Below are 21,329 nucleotides of genomic sequence, written 5' to 3'. Positions count from 1 at the left end.
CCTCATTATCAGAATCATCTTTTGGCTCGGTGTTGTTCAAGGTAGTATCAAGTGCCTTGCTTTTTTAAATGGTCTTGAGATATGTAGGGCACTCTTGTTTCATGTATTCGAAACCTTGACATCCAAAGCATTTTGGTCTTGAGGGAAAAATGTACTGATCGCCATCCTTAGCATCCTTCTTTCTTTTGTGCTAGTTCTTGAAGACGAGCTGGACTGCTTGTGGTCTTTGTCAAATCCTTTAGCTTTGGCATTCTTCATAAACTTTCTAAATTTTTGGGTGATATAGGATTTCATCTTAGAATCTTCATCGTCTGAAGACTCATCAGTGTCACTGCTCTTGGCCTTCAATGCTAAGCTTTTGCTCTTGCTTTATTTCATTGTTAACCCTAACTCATAGGTTTTTAGATTGCCAACTCGCTCTGTCAAAGGAATTTTTTCAATATCCTTCGATTCCTCAATTGTGGTGATCTTGGCATGAAATCTCTTGGGGAGAGATCTAAGCACATTTCTAACAATCTTAGGTTCAGGAATGGTTTCCTTAAGATTAAAAGCTGAGTTCACTATGTCCTTGAGCTTGGCATAGAACTCATTGAATGACTCATCCTTCTTCATCTTAATCTCTTCAAAGCTTATAATAAGCCTCTGAAGCTTTGAATCCTTGGCAACCTTGGTTCCTTTATAGGTTGTCTAGAGAATGGTCCATGCTTCCTAAGTAGTTTCAATGAAGGATGTCTTCTTGAACTCCTCATTCGTGACTGCACTGAATAAAGTATTCAATGCCCTACTGTTGAAGTTTGCTGCCTTAATCTTAGCATCGTCCCAGTTGGCTGGCGCTTCTGTAGGCTTGGTCTAACCTATCTCCATAGCTTGCCACACCTTTTCATCCAATGACTGCAAGAAAGCTCTCATGCGTACTTTTCAGTATCCATAGTTAATGCCATCAAATAAAGGAGGTATAATAAGAGACAGTCCTCTATCCATGACAAATAGGGGTCAATGGATCACATAGCAAAAATTAACACCTAATCAGAGTGTGCTTGCTCTGATACCACTTGATAGGCCAAAAATGTATTGACCCTTTGTGATGAATTAACAAATTAATTAACCAAGTTAATTAATTGAATTAATTAAATTAGCATGCAATATGCGTGGTCATACAAATAAATCACCAATTAAACAAATGCAATGAAAATTAAATTGACACGATAATTTATTTACAAATGGGAAAAATCTACAAGGCAAAAATCTCACCGGGTGATTTTAAGGTCACCATTCTCGAGAATTCACTATTATCACAACAAGTGGTTACAAGTAAAGGAATTCCAGTACCTTATACCAACCTATAGTTGAACCTTTACCCCAATATCCAATTGGACTTGTTCTGTAGTGACAATCCCTCCTTTTAATGTACGGCTCCTAGTATGTGACTAACCAATAGATACGGGGATCCTAGTAAGCTACTTAATCACCAACTTGAGAAAGATGTTGGTTGCAAAGTTCTTTAGTTCTTTAACACGATGAAGATTATGAAACTCCTTGGTTACAAAACCCTACGGTGTACAAACATAGCGGCTTCTTTAAGAGAAAGATGAACTAGGGCAAATTCTATCTCTGGTCACAATTTGCATGAACAAAACTTTGCTTCACACTTGCGCAACCTTTGACGGCCCTAAAATAATCCTTATGTATGTTTAAGGTCATGAGAAAAGAAAGCCCAAACATATACACATGAATTGGATGAAAATTAGCTCTGAAAAACTATATTCCATAGACCTCGACAGATAGGGTATCTATTGAGATAGCTGTCGAGGATCGGGCTTCGGCGGCTTTTTAAACCTCAATAGTTACTAGTTGTCGAGCTTTAAAATTCTGCACTTCTTTACTTGTTTCTTGGATAGATTTGCATGGCTTTAACACTAGAACTTGAAACCTTGTTACTTGAAGCGTTAAACATATCCTAGATTTACCCAATTACAAGTAAAGTGCGTTTTGTCAAATGGTTAACCAATTCTAATTTGACATATGTTCCTAACATTAAATCACATATGTCCTAACATTCATTCCTTGCTATGAGTTATGTTGGATGTCTTTGAAACCACAGCCAATAGGTGGTGTGTCTTCGGCAAACTTAATTTTATGCTTTTCTTTTAATACTTTTCTGGTTCAGCCCTTCTTGAGGGTGAGAGGCCACGATCATACTACCTTCGTGCCTTTTGATTATGTGCCCTTGCAAGGTATTTCTTGGTCCAACAGTCATATTGTGTGGACCTTCGGATGTGCGTGGTGGCTTATGAGCTAAAGAGAGGTTATTCGGTGGGCTTGATCTTGGCAGAAACTCTTAATGGTTTGGATGCCTTTCAAAGGAAGGAAGCAAGCTTCTTTGTGGGAAGTCCTTTTCTTCTTCAGGTGTAATCCCTAACTTTTACCTAGGTTCTCAACCTAGTGGGATTCCTCTAATTTTTCATGAATTGCCTTTCGGTTTTCAACCCATCGAGGCACCTTATATCATCTTTCATCATTATTTATTTATTTATTTATATTTTCAGAAATGGCTACAAAAGAGGCTTTGGTTGCTTCAACCTCCTACTATACCCCTTAGCACCTAACTTCCTAGGCATCTTAGAGACCATCGACTTCAGAATGTCATGGGCTTTGAAACATACATGGAGTTTATGGGTCGCCTTAAGGAGATCGACATTTAATGGGTTGTGGAATGGTGGCATATCTCAAGCATGGTCCACAGTTGTTGCAAGGATCATTGTGTTACTTTAGTTGGGCTTTGATGCTATTCTAACTACTCTACTTGTCGTATCTTAAGGTAATTTGGAGGACCAAGTCCCTTTCTTTAAGGTTTCTTGGTTTCACTTTCTTATTGAATGCACTAGCAATTCTTTTGTGGTACCTTTGTGCATGGTATCATGCCTTAGCTCTCTTTTCATCTATCAAAGCCAATTTTTCATATCTCGCCTTAGCCTAATCCTCCTCTAGGACCTTAGTTTCTACCAATACTCTTAAAGATTGTATCTTTGCTCAACAGGAAGCACCGCCTCACTACCATAAACCAAGGAGTAAGGTGTTGCCCTAGTCGACGCATGGATAGAAGTCCTATAACCCCATAAGGCAAATGGGAGCTTCTCGACCCAATCTTTGTATGTCATTACCATTTTGGCTAGGATATTCTTCACATTCTTATTGGCTACTTCTATGGCCCCACTAGCTTATGGTTGATATGGTGAAGACTTGCGATGCTCAGTGCCATATTCGTCCATGACCCTTCGGACTTCACCTTCAAAGTGGGAACCATTATCAGAAATGATCACTTGGGGCACCCCAAACCGATATATGATGTTTTTTTTCTAAGAATCGAGCCAAATGTTTAGCCTTTAACACGAAATAGGAGGCCGCCTCCACCTACTTAGTGAAATAGTTGATTGCCACTAAAATGTATTCAAGCCCTTTTAAAGCCTTAGGAGCTATCCTTTCAATCACATCTATACCCCAAACTGAGAATGGCCGTGGAGAAGTCATGCTATACAACTCACTAGGTGGTACATGGTTCAAGTTGGGGTGTGTCTGACAATCATGGCAAATTTTCACATAGTCCACCCAATTGGTCTCCATTGTATTCCAATAGTACCTTATCCTTAGGATTTTCTTGGCTAACATTCTCCCATTAATATGAGGGCCACAAATCCCTTGATGAACTTCTTCCATTACTTTTTTGGCTTCTTTTCTCTTTAAGCAATGAAGGTGTATACCATTGTAGGACCTTCTATAGAGTTGTCACCCCACATAAAATGTATTGAGTTGCCATCATCCTAATGGAACGACGTTCTCTCTTGTCGGCACCATCTGATATGTCCCTAGTTCCAAGAACTTCATGATATCATAGTACCAGGGAACTTCCTCTTCCACTATGGCCATTACTGAAGCTTCCATCTTGCTTTTGTGTACTTCTTCATAACTTTGCTCAATCTCCAAGGGTCATGTCCATACTCCCTTAGGTATTTCAACCCTGGAGGCTAAAGTATTTAAGGCATCCGTAAACTGATTCGGAGCTCTAGGGATGATTGTGTACTCAATCTTGTCAAAGGTCTTGGTCAAGTCCTCTAAATATTGTTGATAAGGCTTCAAATGTTCCTCCTTCACCTTCCATAACTTTTGCATTTGGGCTATAACCAAAGTTGAGTCCCCAAAGACTTTGGCTTCTTTTACCCCTAATTCTTGAAGAGCTTCCATTCTAGCAATGCAAGCCTCATATTTAGCCATGTTGTTAGTTGCTTCAAAGTTCAATTTAATTGCCAAAGGCATGTGAGACCCTTCAGGAGTGATCAAGAGTATCCTTATCCCATTCCTATATTGGTTTACGACTCCGTCAAAGTACATATTCCATGTCCCTAATTCAAAATCCAAAATGTCCTTATCTGGAAAGTCTTCTTTACCACCTTCCCCCTCTATAGGATTCTCGGCACAAAAATCTGACATGATGCTTCCTTTGATAGTTTTCCTAGCCACCTACTTCAAATCGAATTCTGCCAACAAAATCAACCATCTTGACAATCTTCCACTCAAAGCAGGCTTCTCAAAGAGGTACTTCAATGGGTCCATTCTTGCTACCACCCATATTTGGAAAGGTAAAACAATATGCCTTAATTTTTGTAGGACCTAAACAAGTGCAAAGCATGACTTTTCTATGAGAGTGTACCTAGTCTCATAATCATGGAATCTCTTGCTCAAGTAATATATAGCCCTCTCATTCTTCTCATCATCTTCTTGTGCAAGTATACTTCCAATTGCATCTCCTATGATGGAAAGTATAGGAGTAGGGGCTTTCCATGTTGTGGAGGCACTAGGATAGGTGGGTGGAGGAGATACTCCTTGATAAGTTCAAAGGATTTTTGACATTCATCATTCCATGTATGTGGTTCATTCTTTCTTAGGAGTTTGAAGATGGGCTCACAAGTAGAGGTGAGCTTGGCAATGAATTGACTAATGTATTGTAGTCAACCTAAGAAACCCCTTATTTCTTTCTCACTTTTAGGTGACGGCATCTCCAATATGGCTTTGATCTTGGATGGGTCAACTCCTATCCCTCTATTACTCACTAAGAAGCCTAACAAATTTCCAGCGGTTACTCCAAAGGTGCACTTTTGTGGGTTCTATCTTAATCTATATTTTTTAATCCTCTTGAGGAACTTCCTCAAGTTTATGGCGTGGCTTCCTTTATCCTGGGATTTTATTATCATATCGTCAACATACACCTCTACCTCATTATGCATCATATCATGTAGCAAGGCTGTAGCCATCCTTTGGTACGTTGCCCTAGCATTCTTGAGGCTAAACGGCCTTACTATGTAACAATAGATTCCCCATTTGGTAGTGAAGATGGTTTTGGTCTTGTCCTTGAAGGCCATCTTAATTTAGTTGTACCCCAAAAAACCATCCATGAAGGACATTAATGCAACTCTTGCCGTGTTATCCACTAAGACATCAATGTGAGGGAGAGGAAAGTCATCTTTAGGGAATGCTTTATTTAAGTCCTTAAAATCCACACGCATCCTTACCTTCCCATTCTTCTTAGGTACGGGCACAACAATGGCTACCCATTTGGCTTGGTGTACGGTTTTGATGAACCCTACCTTTAATTGCTTAGTGACTTCCTCTTTGATTTTTAAGAGCTATTCAGTCCCCATTCTTCTCAATTTTTGCTTGACAGGTACCATGTGGTCGTGAGTATCAATGTGACGTTGAGCTATCTCAGGGTCAATTCCAAGCATGTCTACATAGAACTAGGGGTGTGCAGAAAACCCACCGACCCACCAAACCCGACCCGACTCAACCCGATCCGCTGGGTTGGGTCAGTTTTTAGGGCTTGGTGGGTTGGGTTGGTTTACAAAAATTTTTCTTATAGTGGGTTGAGTTGGGTTTGGGTCATAAAATTACAAACCTGCCAAACCCGACCCGATCCACCCATATTTAATATATATTATATATTTAATAATTTTTTTAAAAGCCAGCTTTAGGGCACTTCAGTTCCTACTATCATATATATATATATATATATATTTAAATATATATTATATATTTTGTTTATCAACTCAGTTGGATACTTAGACATATTTTGTTTACAATTGAATTGGAATATTAGTTTATATATTAATATATATTTTGTTTATCAACTTAGGTGACAAGTGTGATATATTTTTTTCTACTCAATTTAATAATAATAGCAATAAAAAAAAATTGTCCAACTCATGAGTTCAACCCGACCCAACCCGACTTATGTGGGTTGGATTGGGTTGGATTGGGTTGAATTTTTTTTGACCCATCATGGTGGGTTGGGTCAAAAAATCCCCTCAACTCGACCCAACCTGACCCATGCACACTCTTAAGATAGATGATAGAGAGATAGTCTTGACTAACTTGTCAGTTTGCCAGGCTAGAAAAGTCCAATAATGTGCCACAAAAATCTTGGATTTTGTACAGTATTGTTTGCCACATATATATATATATATATTTGTGTGTGGGTTTTTAGCCCAATCTGTACTGTGCTTTCCATCTAATGCCATCAGACTTCGAGCCCTATTTCGCGCGCTTATCATATTTTCTCTGATAATTTTTTATAGTATTTCTTTCATTTTCTTTTTTAGTTGTAATATTTTGCTTTATTTGATTTAATTTTTTAATTTTTATCAATTTCAATCACATGGTTGTATTGATTAACATGGTGTAAATAATGTTATTTTTCACAAAACAAATTAAATTCAACCATATTAATTATGTATAAAATACAATTGAATTTGACTAAAAACCATATAAATTTTATATAAAATACAACTGAATTAAACCTGATAAAAAGATCCATTGCAAATTAAAGACAAGCTTAAAATACATTTCAAACTTAGCCAAAAACCCAAGCTGAAGACACATTTCTATATAACCACCAATGTTTCCATCCTCTCAACAAAACAGAGCATTAGAAAAAAATAATTTCAGCCATGGTTAATAGAGTGGTGAAGCTCTACATTTTTTTCCCCTAGGGAGCAATTAGTAAAGTTATATATATTTCAAATTGAAGAGGGAGGAGGGTTTTTATTTTTTTTAATTTTATTTTTTATTTTTTATTTTTTAACCTAGGGGGTACTATGGCATTGCTTGCCCCCCTCCCTCTGCCAATGCATAGACACATATACATAAGAAATTGTACTAAGCTTTGATGTATACTTCATTTTTACTACCAAAAACAAAATGTTTACTTCGTTTTTCAATCTTTCAAATACTATAGAGTACTTAAATCAATGTTCATCTAAAGTCTCTAGGTTCTATCTGTTTAAATATACCAATTGAAGATAAAGGTGTGTATCCAATCTACCAACTCAATGAAACTAACTCCTTAATCCAAACTAATGCCATATGTTTGGTTTTTCGTGAGTTGGTTGGTTAATTGTGTTAAAATTTTATTTGAGTCTTGGTTATGATCGAGTTCAAGTTTATAGGTTTTTCAATCTATCCAACCCAACATAACCTAAGATATATACAAGTATTTTATTAATTTTATTTTAATTTTTTAGTTTAATTTATTTTGGTATTTTGATAAATATGAAAATTTGAAATATAATTTAGGCATATTGCGTCAATTATCATTATTTATTGAAAAAGAAATGTTGTAGTTGATGAAAACCTGATGATTTACCCAGCATAAAAGTTAAGCACAACCCACGCACCAAACCCAATCCAATCCATGTGCTTATAGTTATATGAATTGTAATAATCTATTTAAAAAGAAAGAAGTGCTTAAGTATTGACTGAAAGTCATATTTTTACAAGGAAAATATTTAAGAACAACTTGCCCACCCAACCCAACTTTGGATTTAGTTAAAAAACGAATCTTCAAATTTACTCCCTACATAATTTCTAGTTGTTACTTGTCACATTTCCTTTTCTTTTTCTTTGTGGGAACTCTTTTATATGGAAGTAAAAGAAGAAAGAGGGGGGGGGTTACATGGTAGAATCTAGGATCTCTCTAGTGTGAGTAGGCTCTCTAAGGTTAAAGGGATAGATAAGTAGGTCACTCATAACTAGGCCGACTATGATTCCAACCGAGGACCTAAGTGGACCCTATAGTGGATTGGTAGCAAACCTTTAACGTACTCAAGGCCCATTATAGGTGATGGCACTGATTGTGAGTTGGTGGGATGAACTTTGGAAAATTTGGGCTCGAATGGAGCCTTCCATCTTCCCACTCATCACCAACCAAGGTTAAGGGACAAAAGAACTAGTGATGTGTGTGCAAAACAATTATTGAAGAAGTTTTTATTAAGGTTAAGAAACAAGACACATAGGAATTAAACTTACTATCCCCAGTGGAGTCACCACTATGGGCACAAGGGAAAGAGTGTTGGAGTCGCCACCTAGTTATATGGTCTAGGAATCATGAATAAAGTGTCCTTTTGAGAAAGGACCTTTGGTCTTACTACTAGAGTATGAGTTCAGAGTTTAGGTACACTCATGGGAAGGTGTTAGGCATCCAACATCACCAAACCTTAAGGTTAGCCTCCCATCATTGTGTCTTACGTCCTAACCTTATTAAAAACATGTTCAACACTTGCATCTATACTCACACACACACTAGCACACATCTAAGCATACAATCATGGCATCATCCATCCCAAAACACATATCCATCCTTAAAGCAATAAAGAGCCGAACACATATGAGAAACCCTGGCATGTGAAACCCTATCATACATCTCAAGGCAAGGTAGTAACCTAAACATGGCAGCAAAGCGAATCACATCATAAATCAAAACAAGGCATCAACTTCATACACATATATCAAGGGGGGATTAAAAAATCAACATGCATGTTCATGTGAATGCATGACTTACCTTACTTACATCGCAGCACCTCAGCACCTATGGCATCATGAATAGGCATGTGAATGCATGTTCATGGCATCGAAGCAAGAAATAGGCATAAAACCCTAATCTAAACATGTGATAACAAACAAACTTGTTAAAAGTCGTACAAGCAGTTATAGGGCTTAAAATATAGAAAAGAGGCTACACAGAAAAAACATGTGAAAGTAGAAACAAAATAAACAAAAATTAGGGTTCTTGGGTAACGGCATCTCGAACGCTAGAATAAGTTTGTGTACGTATCAGTTCAGCTTGCATGCGCAAGCTATATCATGCGTACGCAGATCCTTACCCAGTAAACCTAGTTAACACAAAAACAAAGCAGAAACCAAACAAAATAGAAAAATGTAAATTTGGCAACCTAACATGCTAAAAAACATAAAGAAAGCCAAAAACTAACCTAAACAAACATATATAAACATAAACTAAACAAAGAAACAGATTAAAGAAAAGATCAAAGGCAGAAAAAAAAAAAAAAAAGTTCAAAAGAATACCTTAAAGCAAAAGCACCTAGGCTTGATTTTTGAACATTCCCCTCAGTCAAATCTATCACAATTCAATAAAATAGGATTAGTAATCTTAAACTCAATGGATTGAGGTGAGAAAGGATCCCAATCAAATAAAAAAGAGTTGAGGGTCTTTTGTGAAAAACTCACTTTTGATTCACTATTTTCTAGTGAATCCTAGGTTTTTCCCGTGAGATTTTTGTGTGTTTTGAAAATGTACTATGTAAGGCTTTTTATAGTTGAGAAAATGTGGTTTGGAACAGCCCCCAGACAATGTGGGGTTCATTCCAAACCTCAGCCATTATTACATAAAACTTGCCTTTCTTATGCTTCTGAAACCTTAGCTGTGTACGCAGGAATGTGCTTGCATACGGATGCTTTAACTTGCGTACTCAGGTTGCAACCCACGTACGCAGGCTGAGGGCCTCTTTGGTAATTTTATTTCGAAAAATAGATTTTTGCTCATTTAAATGGTTATATTTTCCATTTTGACACTCCTCAAGTCAACTGAATATCTCATTGGGCTCTAAATTGGTCTTGGGCCTTAGAGTTCGAGCATCATTGAGGAATAGGGGCCTAAGTAGTAAGGGGTACAAAACGCGGTGTCTATTGCTAGTCTCTTGCTCCATGAGGGCCATTGCATATGAAGCAGCCTGCATTCAACTTGGGTTGTTCTTTGCTTTATTGAGAGTTAGAACTCTCCCTTTTACTCTTGTTACCCTAATTTTTCTTCTGCTTATCCTTATTCTTCTTGCCATCTTTCTTCTGCTTATCCTTGGACTTACGTTTCTCATCATCCCCACTAGGCTTATTGTACTTGTAGTCCACTAAGGCATCTGTAGCAAACATAGCAGCGGGTAGATCACACATTGCTTGCCTTTTTAACTCCAATTAAGCCCTAGGTTGCAAGCTAGACATGAAATCGAATAGCTTGTCTTTCTCTGACATGTTCAAGATATCCAGCATCAAATAACTGACTATCTTGACATATTCTCTCATTGTACCAATGTGCTTCAATTTCTTTAAGGAGTCTCTTACAACTCAGGCAGTGTTGGTAGGTAAGAATTGGTCCTTCAACTCTTTCTTTAAGGCTTCCCATGAATCAATCTTCCCTCTACTAGCATTTGTATCATCTTCAACACAGGTTCTCTGCCATAACTTGGTATCCCCTGAAAAATACATGCTACTAATCATTAACATCTCTTGATTAGGCACCCTTGCAGCCTTGAAGTATTGCTCCATGTCCCAAAGGAAATTCTCCAAATCCTTGGCACTCTTTGCACCATTAAAGGGATTTGGTTCAGGCACCTTCACTTTGGTGGCCACTTCCCCCTCCTAGGAAGGTCACACATTGCCCTCTTTAACAATGCAATTTCTGTCTCAATTTGGCTTTGGGTCTCTCCTACTGCACTGGCATAGGCATCCAATGTAACATCCAACTCTTTAACTCGGATCAGCACAACATTCCTCTGTTCAGAAATTTCATTCCTCATCATAGAAGTTTTGGTAGGCAGTGAATCCAATCTGTCACGCACAGAAAGTTGTTCTCCCTCTGTAGGAACTCAAAGTATGATCTCCAATACAATCACTCTTACCTTGGTGTTCGAAGACATTACAGCTAGGTTTTGATACCAATTGTCACAGGGTCAATTTTTTTTTCACTTAAATTTTTTGCCTGTGATGGCCCTAAGTCCTTGACTTAGTCTTAGCCAACACCACACACACAGACACACATAGAGCAACACTTAGAATAAATTATATAGGGACATATACACACAGTGCACACAATATTTACAAGGAACCCACCCCCAATATTTATTACTTAATCTCAAGTATAAAGGAAACCCTTTTACAAGCCTAGAGAATTACATAGAATTTTCCCAAGGATAAATACACTCTACTGTTGACACCCCCAATAGCCTTAGGGTTAAATACAAAGAATTAACTACTACGGCAATTACTGCCTAGTAACTACCTGGGTCTTGGACAATCTGCCACTTATGTTTTGACTTGGGACACCTTCAACTGATGTTGTCTTGGTCTGCTCTCCATGTTTCCGGCCCCTACACAGCAGGTCTGATCATCAGGAAAGCCAGGAACTACTTGGTAACTGCCACTGCATATGCTGCACATGCACAACCCATGTCTCAGCAAATCATAGGGCTTCTACCCACCATCCAGCAGCCCACACAACATGTTCTCACACGTTTTGGGAGGTTTGGCCCATGCTTAAGGCCTCCCCATCAGCAAAATAGCCTACACAGCATGCCCATATGCAGTACACAAAGTAACTACCATCCATGCATTCAGCTAGCTTCCACTAGCCCAATGCTTTGCACATAGCATTGATCATCACAACAGCCCAGCCCTGCCTTACACTTAAGCCACGAAGCCCACATACAAGAAACCAGCAACTAAGCCACCAATGCCATGCACCACCACATAAGGTTAGCACCACCTGCTGCTACCCATCATCAAAACCCATCTCTGCCCACCATAGCCCTCCTTTGCCATGGCTTTGGGACATCATGTGGAGCAAGGTGCCTCCACATGCTACCTCCTCATCCTGCTCATTGATCCAAATTGAGTAAAGAGACTGGGCAGGTCTCCCTGAAAGAGCCCTTAGGAGCGTTACTAGTTTGGCATGAGGAGCCATAAGTGTGTTGAGAAAACATGAAGTCAAATGATTGGCCCAATGCTACCCAAACACCCTCATTCCTTATGCCATCATCAGCAAGTAAAGCTCCTAATAGGGTGTGACCTACTACATATTAATCATCAAAGAAATGTGCCAAGGATTTTCTCATCCAATCTTGAGCCTTTCTGATAAACACTGGCTTCCAATGTTGCTGACCATTAACCCATTCCATATAATCCAAAATCAAGGCCTTGTATCTCTAGAAAATTCGAATATACTTGCAAATGAAAATTCAATTGCTATTTACGCTTGCCATCACCCACCTCAAAGTGTGTGTATGAAGCAAATTTAGCCCAACCATTTCTAATGTCTTTTCACAAATTCACCCTGTAAGGTCCTTTAACAATTCCAGAGCACCAACCACCTTCGCTATACCTAAACCTATATATATATATATGTATATGTATATGTATATGTATATGTATATTTATATGTATATATATAGAGGTAATAAAAGCTTTATTGAAAAAGTACATTGTGTTCACCATTGTGAACAAACTATACTTGAAACAGTTACAAACAAATCAAGAAGGATAAATAATTGTCTGTAAGTAATCAAAAATGGAAAAACATTGTGTAAAACCCCAAATCCAAGACCTAAAAGATATGTATTAATTAATTAATTAATTAATTGTTGTATCCCTAACATGGCGTGTCCTAATTTTACAAGACTTGCAATGTTACTCATGTCATGTCTTGTTTGTGGCTATGCTTCTTAGTCTACAAGACTTTTTTTTTTTAATATGACTAAACTATACTTGAAACAGTTACAAACAAATCAAGAAGGATAAATAATTGTCTGTAAGAAATCAAAAATGGAAAAACATTGTGTAAAACCCCAAATCCAAGACCTAAAAGATATGTATTAATTAATTAATTAATTAATTGTTGTATCCCTAACATGGCGTGTCCTAATTTTACAAGACTTGCAATGTTACTCATGTCATGTCTTGTTTGTGGCTGTGCTTCTTAGTCTACAAGACTTTTTTTTTTAATATGACTATTTTAGTTTTATTATTGAGGTTCTATTAATATTTTATTTTTTTTAAGGTTCAAAAAATTCAATATGTACTAACTCGTGAATTACCGATCCAAGGAAGTGTTTGGATTGGCCACACACACATTCAATTGGCAAATGCTTTTAGCATAATAAAAATTGAATTTAATGAATAAATCCAAAGAAATTATTAGGTACTCAAGTTTTGAATCCCCTTTACTCCTCTGCCCTTAAGATTTTACATTCATATTTTAATTAAATTTTTTATCAAGCATATTTTGGGAAAAAATTAAGAGCCAGTCTGGAGAACTTTGCACTTAATACAATGACATTTATGTTTGGGCTAAGTGGAGTCTAGTAACAGTGTTGTTAAAAGTGCGCTTAAGTGCAAAGCATATAGCCTTTGGGGCTTTTTTCCTCTAAGGTGAGCCGGCCTCATAAAAGAGCACTTTAGGTGTGCTTTTTTGAGCTTTTTTATTAAGTGCCTGTTTGTTTGGGCGTTTTGAGCCCAAAAGTTGCCTTTTCAAAAAAGCCAACCCAAAATTAGTGTTTGGTGAGTATAAAACGCAACTTTTTGGTAAAAGTTGCATTTTATATTTGTGAAGAAATGCGCGTTTGAGTTTTGGATGTGTTTCGGTCCATTTTGTAAAAGTTTGTGTGGGCGTTTGATATATATTTGTTGGGGGTGAGTTCAATTACCAAATTTTCCTTCAATAAAGGGCAAGCTCCAAAACTATATCATCTACTGCCGCCACTGGCTCAGCCAAATCTGTCTCCTCAGACAACGCTGTCTCCTTCAAATCCGTCTCCATAGCCACCTCTGGCTCTGCAAAGTCCGTCTCCTCCACCACCGCTGGCTCTGCCGTCAATCTACTCAGCCACCACAGTACCCAAAAAGTATGTATTTTCTATCGTAGGGCTTGCCAAATTTGTTGTTTCCTTCGCCAAGTCCGACACTTCCGTCTCCTCTGAACAGTTTTAGACCCCTTAAAACACACAGATTGCGTAGCCTAGATTAATTAGCCAAGTTGTTACTTAGTCAAATTAAGCAATACTAGGTTAAAACAATCAAACAATCATATCAAGAATAATAATGCAGCGGAAAATAAATAACACAAGATATGATCACCCAGGAAACCACACGGTAAAAACCTGGGGAGGATTTGACCCACCGATCCTCAANATATATATATATATATATATATATTTTTATTTTATATGAGTTTATTTCATATTTAAATCAACTACTTCATATACTTAATTCAATTTTTCTCTTTCTAAAATAATTATTTTTTTTCTTATCAATATTAGCTAATAATAACCTACAACTTAAGATTTATTTGTGAAAGTATTGTGAAATTATTGTGATAATTGATATCGATCTTAATTTGAACGTACTATTACAATAACTTTTTCTCTTTCTAAAAAAAAAAAATTCACTAATATTAGCTAATAATAACCCACACTTTAAGATTTATTGTGAAAATATTGTGATAAAAATTGATACTGATTTTAATTTAACGAACTATTAAAATTATTTTTTTTCTCTTTCTAAAAAAATATTTTTTCTCACCAATATTAGCTAATAATAACCTACCCTTAAAATTTATTGTGAAAGAATTGTGAAAATATTGTGATAACATTCCCTTCTTTCTTTCTTTTTTTTCCTTTGTTTTTTTCCATCTTTTTCTCTCCCCCACACACACCCTTCTCTTTTTTTTTTTTCTTTTTCTTTTTTTTCCTTCTTTCCCCTTTTTCCCCTCCAAAACGTTCCACTTTTCATTTTGTTTTCTTTCTTTAAAATATATATATATATATATATATATGAAATAAACTCCCTTATATATACCTTGTCCTTTTTGGTAATTTATCCCTCAAACTACCACTTTTATAAGTGCTAACCAAACATTCAGCTTTTTCAAAAAGCAATTTTTAACAGCTTTTACCAAACACTCAGTTTTTTGAAAATGCACTTTTTCATTATACACTTTTTAAAAACTCCACTTTTTCATTATGCACTTTTACAAAAAGCTGAACCAAACTCACCCTAAGTGCAAAACACGTTTTTTTGAGCTTTTTGTAAATTTTTTTTACAAAAAAAACCATTGTTTGATTTTTAGCCATTAGATCTAATGGCTGAAAATCAAACAATGATTTTTTGATTTTTAGCCATTAGATGGTAGCAATGAGTGGTTGACTGGAAGAGTAGAAGAAGATGAAATAGATGAATTTGCTGAAGATGATCTCGTGTTAGATGTGTAGACACTCGATTTTGCACTCATGATTTAATCGAGGAAGATGACTAGAGTGACCATTTATGTACCCAAAAATCATGATTGCATTACAGGCATTAAATTTTTTCATTGTATATCATAAAAATGATCTTGAGATTCTAACGGTCGCGATGGTATGCCCAGTTTCCAAATTGGATTGTCGGATCGAAACATATCGCATGATCAAGTTTGCTTGGTTAACATGCATTGTGTCTTGGTAAAATAAACCATGCAAGATTAATTTAAATTAATTCTAATTGGTTAAACAATTAAAATTAATTAAATGATTTTGTGATTGGTTGTTAGTTAGTGTCAAAAATTGGCTTGCTTGTATGGGAATAAAGGGGATAATCAAATAATTACAAAATTGAGGATAATCAAGATTTTTTAGAGTATTTATCTACAAGATAATTGTTACTGAAAAGACCTAAATTATCCAGAAAAGAGTTTAATCTTTAGAATATGGGTTAAAAAAACACGTCTAAGTGCAAGTCCTGATTCAAACAATCTCAAAAAAGGAGTCCAAAACGCACTGAAACTTGAAAGTGGGCCTGGCATCCAAAAGTTCCATTCGGCACTTTTGGAGTGTTGAATGGCACTTTTCAAGTGCCAAATGGCACAAATATAGGCCCCAGCCCGAGGGCATAGGTATTAAGCTGAAACACATCCTTTTTGATTTTTTAGAGATAAGGACGAGTCCTAGTTCGTATTCTGATCATCTAGCTATTTTTTCAAGCCTCCCAACCTCTATAAATACAGGCTAGATCTCAAAATTCATGACACTTTTGCTGGTTCTGAGATTTTGCCTCTTTCTGATTCTTTTCTTTTCCCTCTTACGTTAAAGACGTTTTAACGGCTCTTGCCTTAGAAATTTCTTTATTGTAAGCAAGATATTTTAGGCTTCAAAGATAATTAAATAAATTTCTTTTAATCTTCTTTATTAATTTTGATTGGTGATACATGAATAGATTTAGGATGTTTTTTTAATTTCTAATGTTGATACCATGTGTTGTTAAATTTTTTCTTGAAAGCATGTTCTTAATTCTTTGGTGTTATTTTTTTTTTTCTTTTGAATTTCAAAAATATGCTGATTAACCAATCTTTTTTCAAAACCAAAAAAATAGATTTGTATCTTCCTTAGATGCAAATTTTGAATTTTTTCTAACATAAAAATTGATTTGCATCTTCCTTAGATGTAAATCTAAATTTTTTTCTATCACAAAAATTGACTTGCATCTTCTTTAGATGCAGATCTAAATTTTTTCTAACATAAAAATTGATTTGCATCTTCCTTAGATGCAGATTTGAATTTTTTCTAATACAAAAACTAATTTGTATCTTCCTTAGATGCAAATTTGAATTTTTCAAAATAAAAACTGATTTGTGTCTTCCTTAGATGCAAATATGAATTTAATTATTATTTAAAAACTGATCTATATCTTCTTTAAGATATAGGTCTGAATTTTTTAAACATAGCATATTTTGAAATAAAAAAGAAAGTCATGAGTACTAATGTCATGTTTGTTTTGTTTGATACAAGTAGCATAGGTTTATTTCATGAATGTAGTTCTCTTCTTAAAAAAGAAAAAAATATTTTGATTTTTATTTCACATAACAAAACAGATCTGATTTTTTAAAAGCTTTCTACAAATCAGCCATTGCCATTCGACTCACCTGAAAAGTTAGCAAAGTCAAGTGTTAGATCGATTAGTGGAAAAGTTCAAGCAAGGACACTCAGAAAGCATCATTTTATGCCCAGCTCGCTTCATTGATCACATATTGAGAAGATTGAGTTCATGCTACCAATTGCAAGCTTCCAATCATTTGCATGCTTTCTTCCACAAGATTAACATCGACCTGAAACACGAATCTACCAACTCATGAGCCATTCCATGAACCAAGAAGAAATAAGGACAAAGAACTAAAAATTCAAGAACACACCAGATCAGGCCAAGGGGCGTTTGGGGTGTGCTTTGGTCTATCCAAAGGCTTGGAACTATATGATCCATTAGGATTCATCATTTCATATTGCCATGTAGGGAAGTAGGGACAAGTCTCCATGAAAGAACTAGAAGAGCCACCAGCATGGTGAAGAAAAGGAATCTCTTCATCCTCTTCCTCTTCTTCAAAATATGATGCCTGAAAGTCCAATGTGCAAATATTGTCACAAAGTAGAAATATGGGAAAGGAGCATACAAGATGAAAATTTGACTTCAGGAGGGAAGGGAAATACCGATGTCACAGAAATGCTAGCTAGACTACCTTGTAATTGAGTTTGAATAAATTCAGAATAAATCCTAGGTATCCCTGAAACAACATGGCCAACATGAGCCCGAGCAATCTCTTCATTAGCTAGAAGGTCAGCCAATCGAATGAAGGGACAATAGGGAACCAGAATTGTTGTAGGAGGGTACACATGATGAACTCGAAGCAACACCCGATCACCAAGATACCAGTACCTCTTATGGCTACACTCAAACAACACCTAGCAACCATTCAGTTCTAGGGCCCACTCATACTCAGCATACTCCTTACATTCAACCCAAGGATTTAAAGACATCTGAAAATCACAAAATAACCTAAAATGAGAAGAAGACCAAACCATAATTAAACACCAAAGATCCCACACAAAAAGAGAAAAACTCACATCAACAACAATCAAATTGTCAATCAACATACGCCAAACTTCAAAAGAATGCCTGGAGGGCCCCAAAGTATTCATACATCCAAACCTGAAAAAGAATTCACAACACTATTACAACCCAGTCAAAATAACTTTCCAAAACCCACACACAGCCCAAAAAAAAAAAAAAAAATCCCACACACAGCCAAAAAAAAAAAAAAAAAAAGAAAAGAAAAAAAAAAGAGAAAAAAAATCTCACCTACCAAACAAATAGCAAACCTCCAAAACTTGAGAGACTACGCCTAGAAAGTTAAGTCATAAAATGCAGGAGGGTTGCATAAGCCATGCCATCTCAGTCATAATTCTTGATTTGATCAATATCTCTTAAACTCCACAAATAGCGCAGGTTCACAGCACCATCTAAGTCTGGACACAAGAAGGTCCCATTGAAGAGGAACATGAACATGCGTGTACCTATTGCCACAGTTTATAGCTCTCAATGTTCTCATATAGCCACATTAAAGGGACATTTATACTCCTCATTTTCGAAGGCATTACACCTAAAGGACTGATCCTGATTCTTTCACCACCCAATCTCAAGCCGGTGATGACGGAGAAGTCATAAGGAGTCAACATTATTTCACCAATGCCCGTAAAATGGAAAGTACACGTGGTGTCCCAAAAATGTTCTGAAAAAGCAAGGAGTAGCTGAAGATCCTTGTACTCATGGGTTTCTTGATTCAACAACGCCTCGAAAAAAATTTCGAAGCCAACATCATTAATAATGTTCCTGATATCTGGAGACAATATTTCCCTTGTGCCTTTCAGCATTTAAAGGCTACCTCGACTTTTGAGATTCTACAAAACAAAGTTTGACCCATCATCAAGATGTCCAAAAAAAAAAAAAAAATCACATGTCTAACAAATTCCCATACTAAAATCACATCCAAAAAATTCCCAAACCAAAATCCGTCCAAAAAATTCTCACACCAAAAATCACATTGTACACACATGTCCAAAAAATCCTCATGACCAAAATCACAACCAAAAATTTTCCATGATCAAAATTACAACTGAAAATTTCCCATGTCCAAAATCACAATCACAAAAATTTACATGATCCAACGTCACATACCTAACAAAAATATTCCATAGCCCAAAATCTCATACCCATAAAATTTTTCCATGTCCACAAAATTTTTTTCTGTACCCACAAAATTTTGCCATGTTCATGAAATATATTTTACACATGCTAATAAGATTTCCTACATGCATCATAAATGTATTCATCCAAGCCTACACCACAAATTTCTCATAACTTCATTGTCCCCAAAATTCAAGTCAAAATTCATCCAACAACATCACAAATTACCAACATTGCCAAAATTCATGACTCACCAACATTGTTCAAGTTAAACCATGACCAAAAAATACAACAATTCAAAAATGCCCCAAAGCCAAGATTACAACATGGTCAACCATGCAATGCCCCAAATTCCAACAAGAGCACACAATAAAATGACAATGTCTCAACATCAAACTTTCAATGAAGCATGGAAATAACATTTTTCCAAACAAAGAAACAAAGAAAAACTCACCTTGAAGTCCATGTGGGAATGTGGAGCATGGGTCTTGGGGTCTTGAAGGAGCTCCTCTTCACCTTTCCATTCAAGTGATGGATGATATTTATTTCCATGAAAAGTAAGAAAAGAGGGCCCATTGGAAGTGGATGACATTTTTGTACAAAGAAAAAAGGATTATGAAAATGGGTTTCACAAAAATGGGCATGAAGAAAAATGGCCAAAAACACAAGGATTTGAAAAACTATTGAGGCAGATTAATGAAGGAAGGTTCAGAAGCTTGGGAAAGCAATTTTCTTAGGGAGGAAATGGTGGGGTGAAGAAGAAAAATTAAGTGGAAGAAGAAGGTGAATAGTAACAATGGTGGAAGAAAGGTGGAGGAAGGAGAAAGGAAAAAGGAAAAGACAAGAAAAATGGGGGGCCAAAATTCAGCCCCCCACACTTAAAGCAACTGAGTTGCTTAGTCAACTCCCAAATTGTCTTTTTTTCTTTTCTTCTAAGAAAAATCATGAAGAAGAGAAAGGTCATATCAATTTCCACGTTTTTTTTTTTTGGAGCAGATTAAAGATAAAAGATTTAATTTCAAATTCCAAATCCCCAAATTTTCAATCCAAAATTTTCATTTCCAAGTTCAAAATTCGACATTCTAAATTTCAAATTCTAAATCTCAAATTCAATGTTCCAAAATTACAAGTTTCAAAATTTCAAGTTTCAAAATCTCAAGTTCCAAAATTTCAAATTGCAAAATTTCAAAATCTCAAGTTTCAAATTCCAAAATTCCAAATTTTTAAGTTCCAAATTTTCAAGTATCAAAATTCAAAACCTCAAATTTCAAATTCCAAGTTTCAAGTCTCAAAATCTCAAGTGGCAAATTTTCAAATTTCAAGTTTCAAATTCAAAATTTCCAATTTCCAATTCCAAGCTTCAAGTTTTAAAAATCAAATCTTTTTCAAAGAACTACAAAAATCAATTAAAGTTTTCTTGATAAAAATGTAATATCCAAATCAAGAAGGAAAAAATGGAAATCACACGTAACAAAAACAATAGGACCACGAAGCCCTCATCATTTAAAGCCTAATCCCAAATTTTGACTTTTTGCAGGCAATAACTCATATCAAAGTAGAGATGCACTTTGATCGACATTTCAACAGCTCTGATCAAAGTAGAAAAGCCCTTTGATCGACATTTTAACAGTCTAGATCAAAGTAGAAAAGCCCTTTGATCGGCATTTCAATAGTTCGGTTTTGAGGTAGAAAAGCCCCATGGTTACCTTTCTTCAAGATCAAGGTCGAAAAGCCCCTTGGTGGCCATAGCTTTGGTTTCGAGGTTGAAAAGCCCTTTGGTTACCTTTCATCTAGATCGAGGTTGAAAAGCCCCTTAGTCGCCACAGTTCCGGTTCCGAGGTTGAAAAGCCCCTTGGTTACCTTTCATCGAGACCAAGGTTGAAAAGCCCCTTGGTCGTCATAGTTCTGGTTCCAAGGTTGAAAAGCCCCTTGGTCACCACAGTTTTGGATCCGAGGTTGAAAAACCCTTTGGTTACCTTTCATCAAGATCGAGGTTGAAAAGCCCCTTGGTCACCACAGCACTGGTTCTGAGGTTGAAAAGCCCCTTAGTTACCTTTCATCAAGATAGAGGTTGAAAAGCCCCTTGGTCGTTTCAACTCTAGTCTCGATGTAGAAAAGCCCCTTGGTTACTATCCACATTTGGACTGAGATAGAGAAGCCTCTCAGTCACC

At 36.3% G+C, this 21,329-nt stretch overlaps 1 protein-coding gene across 1 annotated transcript; it reads right to left on the bottom strand.

Moving 5' to 3' along the window:
• Positions 1 to 3,984: 3,984 nt before the first annotated feature.
• On the bottom strand, positions 3,985 to 4,485 carry LOC136063966 (uncharacterized). Its single transcript, XM_065765032.1, has one exon. The coding sequence runs from the start codon at positions 4,483 to 4,485 to the stop codon at positions 3,985 to 3,987; it is 501 nt and encodes a 166-aa protein (XP_065621104.1).
• Between the last annotated feature and the right edge of the window lie 16,844 nt (positions 4,486 to 21,329).

Source organism: Quercus suber, unplaced genomic scaffold (genome assembly GCF_002906115.3).
Source record: "Quercus suber isolate HL8 unplaced genomic scaffold, Cork oak 2.0 scaffold_601, whole genome shotgun sequence".
NCBI classification, from domain to species: domain Eukaryota; kingdom Viridiplantae; phylum Streptophyta; class Magnoliopsida; order Fagales; family Fagaceae; genus Quercus; species Quercus suber.
This window is presented reverse-complemented; position numbering and strand designations above follow the sequence as displayed.